Below are 10,050 nucleotides of genomic sequence, written 5' to 3' on the forward strand. Positions count from 1 at the left end.
TCCAAGCGCAACCCAAAAGCACAACAGTTGCCTTCTCGCTACCGTTTATTGCAAATCTTTCATTCGTTAACATCATTCCCAGTTTATTTTCACGACAGGACCTTCTAATGCTCGATCCTAATGTTAACGCACTATATTTAATTCTAGAAACGTTTATTTTTGCTCCTTGTCACGATAAAACTCTGCATTACCCTGCTGTAATGGTAAGTAGCTTAGCCAGCTAACATTAGCTAATCTGATGGAAAACTAGATAATAATTTGTGCTGCTACATTTTACCAGTTTATTAACATACCCGTTATGTCTAAATAATAAACTGATGTGATCTCTAAAATATGCAGTTTAAAATTGGGAAAAGGGTGAATACCAGCCCGATCTACAAGATGACACCAGTAGGTTGTAACTTAATGTTTTCAGGCCATTGATATCATTAAATGCAATGTAAGTTCAGTGTAACATAATGCTGCTCTATTTTATTTTATAAGCAATATCAAATCATAAGATGTTCAGAAATAAGCGTGATTTGTGCGAAAGGGTTATAAAGGCCAGATCAAACAGTAATCACTCCCCTATAATGTCATTATTGATATAATTAAACAGTAAAAGTGTTTTAAAGGCTGTATTAATAAGAGACACCTATAGACAATAATAAAACCATTTTCTGTGCTTAAAATGACTAAATGCATTGGAAAATTAAACTATTAATCACATAGACGAAGTAAAATACTAAAGTTAAAGTTGTAAAATGCAAATTACTTTGTACTAAAGTAATTTGCGTGTTTGAGATAAGTTTATTCATTTAATTGTATACATCGTTAACATCTTTGAACCAGATATGCAAATCGGCCTCATATGAATATGTCATTCAGCCAGAAGAGGGCGCTGGTTCTCTGTAGTAAGTTGTCTGTCACAAACTTTGTAAAGGTGTTTGCCATTAAATATAATATTCTGTGGCTTTTCCTGTAGGCCGATTTTGGGTTTAATGAGCACCATCAGAATGAGGTGATAAACTATATGCGCTTTGCCCGTTCTAAACGGGCCTTGAGACTGAAGACAATCGACTCCTGTTTCCAAGACTTGAAAGACAGTAGGTGAGAGAACGCAAGCATATGTCGTTTGTGTATTTGCAATAACTTTCTTTTAGTTTCCATCTTTAAATGTTCTTCTCTGACTATTTCCCCTTCTCTACCTCCATATTAAAGGCTCATAGAAGAGACTTATACGGTGGACGAGGTGTCTGACATGCTTGACGGGCTGCAGGTGCTGGTGCGTGGAGAAGTGGAGATGGAACTCATAAACACAGCTCACACTAATGTGCTTCTGCTGCGACAACTCTTTTCTCAGGCGGAGAAATTCTATCTGAGACTGCAAACAGACATTTCTGAGCTGGAGAACAGGTGAGGAAAAGAAATAAATTATTTGTCTCTACCATTTCATTGCGACTTTAGAGAAGAAACTAACCATATGATAAAAGAAATGTTTTCTGCAGTCCTTCTTAAAATGTCTTAAATTCTTTTAAAAATAGTTAATGTCTTAAAATCTCAATTTAGCCTTTATCTGAAATGCAGATTATTACACTTCAAAAGGCTATGATTTAATTAAATAAGTATGAGTGCTGTATGGTCAGCTGCCTATTGCACATTCAAGCTTGTATTTCAACCTTGTTAATAATTAAAAAGTCACATTGTGCACAAAATGTAATGTCTGGGTATTTTTGATATTTTGATTGTTCAGTAGACATCATAATTATTGTTCAAAATTAGGGCTGTGACCGCCAACTTATTGTGATAGCCAACTTAACCATATACCTAAACTAAATGCATTTTGTAATATGTACAGTGCTCAGCGTAAATGAGTACAGTAACATTTTAAACAATATCTCAATTAACACAAAAACAATTTCCAAAATATTGACAAGACTAAGTTTTATATAACATATGTTTTATTTATAACATGAAAGTAAAGTTAATAATATAACTTAGCGAATGAAATTTTCAGTTTTACTCAAATTAGGGTGATGCAAAAATGAGTACACCCCAGTGAAAGTCTCTGGAGCAAAGCTAAATTTTAGACTACAAATGACTATGTTAACAAGACATGCATGGGTGCCATCCACGAAAGAAGACTTTCCTAAAGCCCAGGCACAAAAAAGCCTGCCTAGAGTTTGCCTGGGCCCCTGCTGACAAAGATGAAGACTACTGGGACTCTATACTCTGGAGTGATGAGACCAAGATAAATGATTTTGGAATTGATGGCTTCAAAACTGTATGGCATGCAAAGGTGAGGAATACAAAGAAAAATGCATGGTGCCTACAGTGAAACATGGTGGTGGCAGTGTCCTTATGTGGGGCTGCCTGAGTGCTGCTGGTGTTGGGGAGCTGCATTTCATTCATGGCCTCATGAATTCACAGATGTACTGCTCTATACTGAAAGAGAAGATGCTACCATCACTCCGTGCTCTTGGTCGTCATGCACCTTTCCAACATGACAATGATCCTAAACACACATCTAAGGCCACTGCTGGATTTCTCTAGAAGAACAGGGTGAAAGTGATTCATTGGCTCCTGATCTGAACCCAATTGAATACCTATGGGGAATTCTGAAGAGACAAGTTGAGAGTCACTCCATCCAGCATCCAGTCTCTTAAAGAGGTCATTCTTGAAGAATGGAAAAAGATAGATGTTGCAAAATGTCGCCAACTTGTTCATTCCATGCCTAGAAGACTTGTTGTCATTAAAACATGGGGTGTACTCATTTTTGCATCATCCTAATTTGAGTAAAACTGAAAAATGTGTGATCCAAGTTATATTATTAACCTTACTTTCATGTTATAAATTAAACAGATGCTATATTAAATGTATTAATTTACATTGAGCACTGTATATAAAATATGAGGCTCAAACATCCATTTCATAACAAATGTGCATGTTTATTTTAGCACTTACGTCAGTTAACCAACAGACTACAGTCTGTAAAACATGAAAATAAATATCAGTAAATAATGGTAACCTAAATATTTACAAAGTAAAAACATTTGTTGCAGTATCAACTTCAAAATAAATCATTGTTTTGATTTGTAATCTTTCTCTGTGATTATTTGATCTTGACTCAAAAGTTTTCAAAGGGTGGGTTATGCTTTCAGACATGTAACATTTCAGATGACTATAACATTAAGATATTCCACTCAGCAAGACTCCAGTCTGAGGAGGATGTAAAAGAGGTAGGCCTGAAATGCATTCGTCAAGCAGTAGTATGTGTAGGCAGAGAACAGAAAGATAGAAAACCAAAGAAACTCTACATTTTCTTTGCATACTGATGAACCAGACCTGGACAGTTATAGGTGGAGGAGAGAAACCAAAGGACAGAAGATGAGAGAAGATGTCCTTGAGGCACTTCAATACCTTAGTTCTTCAGAAAGTCACCTGGTTCTAGTTTGAACTGATTGTTAACAAAATTGTCTTGGTGTTGTAATTGTTTTTAATTGTACTCATCATGCTACCCACAAGACTGAATTAGATTAATTTGAGGGGCTTAGGATGACAAATCGGTGGCAATACACTTAATTTCTTAGTGATCTCATATTCGTGACCCATGCACTCCTGCTCCACTGTCAATATTCTAAACCACATCCTTCCTACTGCTCTGGTTGGGCCTTATGCTGAAAGGTCAGCTGAAAGTTATACTTTCACTCTCAAAGCTAGCAGATGCACCAAGGACAATAAGTTTAACAATAATGGTAGTTATTTTCCTAAAAATCCTTCTAAATATAAAAGAATAGAGAGTCTACACCACAACTATAACCATAACAACACAAAGTAAAGACATAATTGAAGTCACTTGCAGAACATTTTTTTTTCCAGCTGATGAATGATAAAAACATTGACAGCCAATCAGAATCCATTCTGCTTTATGAGCTCAAGCATTTAATGTGGCAGATGACAAAACTGCAGAGCATGATTAGAATAAGCAATGATTGTACACTGTGTGGATGCTAATATAGTTATAGTTGTTTTAATGGTTATCATTAGTTATTATTTTTTTATATCTTGTTGTGAATGGGCCTATAGAATACTTCACTTTATGTATTTTTAGTTATACACATAACTATGCAAAGTTTTACAAATATTATAAATATTTATATATACTCAAATAGTTAAATTACCCAGGATAAATAGTTAATTATGTAAGCATAGTATTTCACGTCAAAGAATCCAAAGAGGTGGTGCTTTGATTAAATATGTTTAGAATCACTGCTTAAATGAATAGTTTACCAAAAATGAAGTCTACCATCATTACCTTCATGTTGTTTGAACTAGTGTTGTCAAAAGTACCAACTTCGGTACCAAGTTAGATGCCTGCTTTCAAACACTATCATGTGTATCTGTGTAAGCGCTCAGTGAAGTGCGTCAACAATGGTCCCGAAGTCGGTACTTTTAACAACACTAGCTTGAACCCATTTGGCTTTTTTTTTCTTTGCTCTAACCCTCACACAAAGCTTTTGTATGACTTTAGAAGACTTGGAATATATGCACAAGTGAATAGGCTACTTTTATAATTGTTTTTGGAGCTTGACAGCCCAAGTCCCCATCCACTTGCATTGTTTGGGAAAAAAAAACAGCTTGGACATTCTGCTAAATAACCTCCTTTTCCTAACCACAAATATTGAGAAACTTTGCAAGTAAATGAGTAGAATATGAATTTTCATTTTTGTCCTTTTAAAATTATACACCAGAGTGTGGTCATTACTGAACTAAATTTGACCAACAAAAAAAAAAATTGCAAACACAGATCTGAGAGAGCTGAGCAGCATTCACACACATTAACACTTTTACTGTAACATGTAAACATGTTTACTGTAACATGTTGCTTTTGCAGTCTGGTGGTGTTTGTGGCTGAGTGTATTTTGTCTCCATTACAAACATAAACAGCTGTTTGTGTATGATCCTCCCTCCTTTGCACATCAGGGATGGGCCTCACACAGGGAAAACACCCATATCTACATGTGTACACCGCAATCTTCTCAGACCACACAGCCAAATGTTTTGCCTACCACAAACTGTCTCACAAGGAGAAGGAGGGGCTTTATTTTTCCATTTAGAACCATGTAACTGACATGCATGTGTGTGTTTTTTAGAGGCTCTTCCTCTCTCCCTTTTTTGACTCCACCCACTACCAAGAATCCGAGCAGGTGCATCTGCTTTTGTTTCATTGATGTGTCTTTTCTGTGGCTTACAGGAACATGTAACATCAACTTAAATTGATTAATATTTTTCATACATTTAAAAGAGTCATTATACATTTTTTCATTACTTATGTTTTCCCTAATGTCCACTAAAAGGTCCATTATATTTTTTTAGCTAAAGCATGCATAATGTGTTTTTTAATGACCATTATTGTCCTTATTTGAACATCAGAATTAAACGTGCCATTTGACTAAAATGATAAAGGACCTTAAAAATAAATTTCAGCCACTCTTTCCTAATATTGATGTTCATTCTCCTACAAAATGTTCAAAAGTATTCATAAATTATACTTATTAACTGGAGAGAAAGACTGGAGAGAATTGACTACTATGGTTGAATGGGCTACTTTTATGGTATTTTTTGTCTTTTTGGAGCTTGACAGCCCCAGTCTCCATTCACTTGCATTGTATGGAAAAGCAGTGTGGACATTCAGCTCCACATGAACCTTATGGTTTGACATCTTTAGAATTACTTATAATTAAGATATCGCTCATCTATTGTGCGACATTCATAATGAATCCTTACATTTTTTAAATTTCTTATCTTATTAGAGAGTTACTGGAGCAAGTAGCTGAGTTTGAGAAGACTGATTTCAAACCCAACAGCAAGGTGAGCTCATTGCAGGTCTGGACAGGAGACACATGCCTCTGATAGGTATAGTCAGTTATTAAGTTGTTTCATTTGTAGCAGCCTGCACAAAATTCACATTTTGCAGGTTAAAGTGTGACATGCACATTTTGTTGTTCTAGATTGTAATGACGTGTGATGTTCTTAAGTACAGATTATCATGCTAGTCTGATAATGACAGCAAATAAAAACAGTCGAAACATAAATTCCCTTAACATCTTATATAATCAGTATAAGTCAATATAACTTTAGTTTCTGTCATGGTCATGAGTTCAAATGCAAAATTCCATGAATTGCATTGAGTTTATTTAGCAAATTTAGAAGTAGATGAGAATATAAATGGCTTCAATGCTAATAAACCACAATACTAATTTTGATAAAAATTTGATGTGTCCTAAATAAACAAAGACGGTACTATATTTTAAGAATGTTTCTCCATGGTGAGCTGCCTTCAACATCTGCTTTATGTGCTTTTAGGTAAATCAGGAGTCCAGTAAGCCAAAATTAGCACCGCTGAATGAAGGTGTTTCTGAACTACTCCAGAAGGTTTTTTTTTTTAATTATTAAATTTGAACAAGGACACATGTACTGCACATAAATCAACAATAACAGATAAAGTCTTTTACTTTTTAATTTTAGGAGATTTCCAGACTACAAGAGGACAATGACAAATTGAAAGCTAGACTCAGAACTTTGGAATCTCAGGTAAAGAAATGATGATGATAATAATAATAAAAATAATAATAATAATAGTGAACTTGATGCATACTGTGGCCCCAGAAAGTATTTGCACCCTAAACAATATTATTTTATAATTTAAAATGTTTTGCTTAAGTGAACTTGTGCTATGTTTCTTTAAAATAAAAGCCATTTGGTTTGATATTTTGCAAAAGCCATGACATTCAGACATTTTTAATTGTGGCTTAAGTGTCCAATAGTTATTATCTCTCATGCCTTTATAACGATTGTATTGTAGGCTATGAGCGCTCTAGATGACAAGTCCAAAGCAGAGAGGGCCTTGAAAGACCTTCAAAAAAGTCAAGGAGATCATCAGGTATAAAATATACCATGAACTTTACCAAGCTGGCAATTTTAGCCTTCAGCTTCATTAGTGATAGACCTATACTTTGTTTTGCAAATATATGTAGCATGGATTTGATCCTATAGCAAACATTTGGATTGTGTTTGAGCCTTTGTCAATGCCCCTGTGGACACAGAGAGTGATTTCCTTTGTTGGCAATATGACTTCCCATATTTTGTTTATGAGATTTTATTTCTCACCATTTCTGTTATGACTTCTTCTATGGCTTCATGGAAACTCTGTGGTATGTGCTGTTTTGTTTTGTTATATTCCTGTAAAGGTTTTTGTAAAGTTTAGAAACAGCAATAAAATTGACAAAATATTTACAGACAATTTTTTGCATTGGTAGTTTGCAATGTGTGCTCAGGAGATCGCAAATCTCGAAGGCACAGTTGCAGCAATGCAGGCTGACTTTGAAAAGACCCTGAATGCCAACGTTGCTTCTCAAAAAGACCTGCAGGACAGCCTTGTATCCGCTAAACATGACCTGCTTCGTGTCCAGGAGCAACTTTCCCTTGCTGAGAAGGTACTAAGCCTGCTCATTGCAAATTCTTATTCAGAGATGTAACGCTTATCAGACACTAATCTGAATCCTGACCTGACTGTTCACAGTGAAATCACATTGCAAAAAACAGATACATATTTAGTATATTTCCACATACGAGATCAGATAACAATTGGAAATTTAATTAAGTTTGACTTTGGCTCCTCACTTTAAAAAACAGATCTGTGTGAAAAATCAGCTTCAGTGTGAACCATAACCTTTAACTTTCCCCAAAATATATTTATTTATTATTGACAGTAATACATTTTAATATATATAAATTTAATTATATATTATTATAATTATTATACATAATTCATTATTATTTAATATTTATATTTTTTATACATTACAATAGATGAAAAAAATCCTTTAAAAATCTTAAAAAGCCAAACTTTGTATCTAACAAACTTTTAAGGTATCTGTTTATAAATCAGTGAAGCTTGATGTGTTTGATAAATCATATTGTGTTTATTTACGGAATAAGGAACTGGAAAAGAAATTTCAGCAGACGGCTGCATACCGCAACATGAAGGAGATTCTCACTAAAAAGAATGAACAGATTAAAGATCTGAGAAAGAGACTACAAAGGTATAATTTCACTTCAGATGTTATGACCATCACTGAAATGTTTCATAAAACTGCCATTAGTTTTAAATCCAATATTGTTCTAAATTTGTTGCATTATATTCCCTTCTCAGGTATGAATCAGATGAGTGAACGTTTAACCCACAGGAAACAAATGAAGAGGTCAACAGAGGGACTTTTAATGCATATTAAAGGAAGTGAAGTAATTTTTGTCTATAAAGATATACATTTCAAAAAGGCAAAGGACCAAAGTATGATCAACAATAATGAGCTGATTCTAACACATCTCTATGTCTTCTTATGTATTTCCTCATCTGCAAGATGATCACTACGTATCAGCTACAATTTAGTGGTTTACAGTAGATTAGAAGTTTATTCAGACGTGAGACTACAATTACTTAGTTATTCATCACCTCTCTGTATTCTTCATTGTCTATGGCTGGTTACCCGAGAGGCACTTTTTGCAAGTACCTTCATGGTTTTGTACAAAAGATTGTAGGTTCACTTTGGTAAAGAGGAAACAAAATGCCCAAGTCTTTGTTCTCATCTTTCCTAAAGAAATACAGCTTGACTCTGCTGTCAAATTCTTGATTTTAGGTCCAACATACTTTGTTTTCAAATAACTAGATGTCTGTGCATTTTTTCTTTTTCTATTTTTACTAGAACCTCTATCTGCTACCGCAAGGATATAACCTATACAAAAATTTGTAGATTATAACATCTCATAGGAAATATTGGTAACACTCTCTATGAAATCTATGGAAATGTTTGTAGTGAAAGTACTTGTTTTTATTAAGTTTTTTTTGTTTTTGTTAAGTCTTTTGTTTTATTTGCCTGGCTATAGTTAGATACTTCATTAAAAATATGTTTATTCCGATTCTGACTCACACCACAATGAGGCACTAGTCCACATCCTTTGTTTTGACTTTTACTCTTCATATTACTTTGAATGTTTTGAAATATTTTCTAAGCTCAGAGGCTAGTGAAACGTATCTACATATTAACACTACAGGCCAATTAGAAGCTGAATGCAAGTCTTTACATTACTGAAGACACCAGTGCTTTTAAATGTCTTCTGCATTGCACATTCATTGTATATTTATATGCTATTCACAGTATATTTTTGTAAGACCTATATGCCCTTTCCCCTTCAATCAGTAAGGATCAGTGGAACAGCGGTTTAGGAGTGATATGACTCTACCTGTGGTCGGGGTCTTTTATCGTGTGTAACATTTCTAGTGATGTAATAGTGTGAAATGCAGTGGTTCACTTGAGCTCATAAAGTTTGCTTTTGGAGTATTTGTGGTCTGATTTATGATTATTTATCATCAGTTACTGCTTAAGCAGTTGTTTGTAGACCTGGCAGTTACTAGTTGTAATTATCTGAATCAATGAATTTCACTATCACATTTTTAGTTTAAATAAAGGGATATTTATGTGGCATATTCAAGTGAACAAAAACCCATCACATTATTGCATTATTTCATATTTATTAGTTTATTGTTTTTTTCAGAGTTGTCCAATCCTACTCCTGGAGTGCCACGTTCCTCCAGAGTTTAGCTCTAACACACCTGCCTAAAAGTTTCTAGTGATCCTGAACACCTGATTAGCTGGTTCACATGTTTAATTGGGGCTAGAACTAAACTTTGCTGGAAGGTGGCCCTCCAGGAACAGCATGCAAACTTCTGTATTCTGTAAAACAGGTTGCATCGCTTCCGGTTCAATTCTTTTGTATGTGCTTCATTAAATATAGAGCCATTTTACTCAAGATATCTTTAAAGGAGTCAGCAAAGATGAGCATAACTGATATCCACAATGTATGCAGATTTATATCTTAAAGACATTTGTATATTTAAACCAAACAAAACAACGACAATAAAAAGTACTAGCTAGTAGGGGTGTAACGGTACATATATTTATCATGAACCATCACAGTATGGATGTTGCAGTTCGGTGCATGCAATCATAC

At 34.5% G+C, this 10,050-nt stretch overlaps 1 protein-coding gene across 2 annotated transcripts; it reads left to right on the forward strand.

Annotated features, from left to right (window-relative positions):
- Positions 1–9,597, forward strand: lztfl1 (leucine zipper transcription factor-like 1). 2 transcript variants are annotated; one of them, XM_067378441.1, is made up of 10 exons: positions 1–203; positions 965–1,089; positions 1,201–1,395; positions 5,793–5,850; positions 6,346–6,414; positions 6,508–6,573; positions 6,845–6,922; positions 7,299–7,475; positions 7,981–8,084; positions 8,195–9,597. In XM_067378441.1, the coding sequence occupies exons 1-10, from the start codon at positions 108–110 to the stop codon at positions 8,211–8,213; spliced, it is 987 nt and encodes a 328-aa protein (XP_067234542.1). In that variant the 5' UTR covers positions 1–107; the 3' UTR covers positions 8,214–9,597. The 2 variants fall into 2 exon arrangements, with proteins under 2 accessions (XP_067234542.1, XP_067234543.1); XM_067378442.1 differs by having other exon boundaries at positions 7,317–7,475.
- Positions 9,598–10,050: the final 453 nt, after the last annotated feature.

The sequence above is a fragment of the Chanodichthys erythropterus genome, chromosome 23, assembly GCF_024489055.1.
Source record: "Chanodichthys erythropterus isolate Z2021 chromosome 23, ASM2448905v1, whole genome shotgun sequence".
In the NCBI taxonomy this organism is placed as follows: domain Eukaryota; kingdom Metazoa; phylum Chordata; class Actinopteri; order Cypriniformes; family Xenocyprididae; genus Chanodichthys; species Chanodichthys erythropterus.

Excerpts from the sequence above, each read along its gene's own strand:
- lztfl1 (XM_067378441.1), top strand. The coding sequence starts at position 108 with ATGCTCGATCCTAATGTTAACGCACTATATTTAATTCTAGAAACGTTT. Across the intron at positions 204-964 it reads TGCATTACCCTGCTGTAATG|GCCGATTTTGGGTTTAATGA; the intron begins GTAAGTAGCTTA and ends CTTTTCCTGTAG. Across the intron at positions 5,851-6,345 it reads ATTTCAAACCCAACAGCAAG|GTAAATCAGGAGTCCAGTAA; the intron begins GTGAGCTCATTG and ends ATGTGCTTTTAG.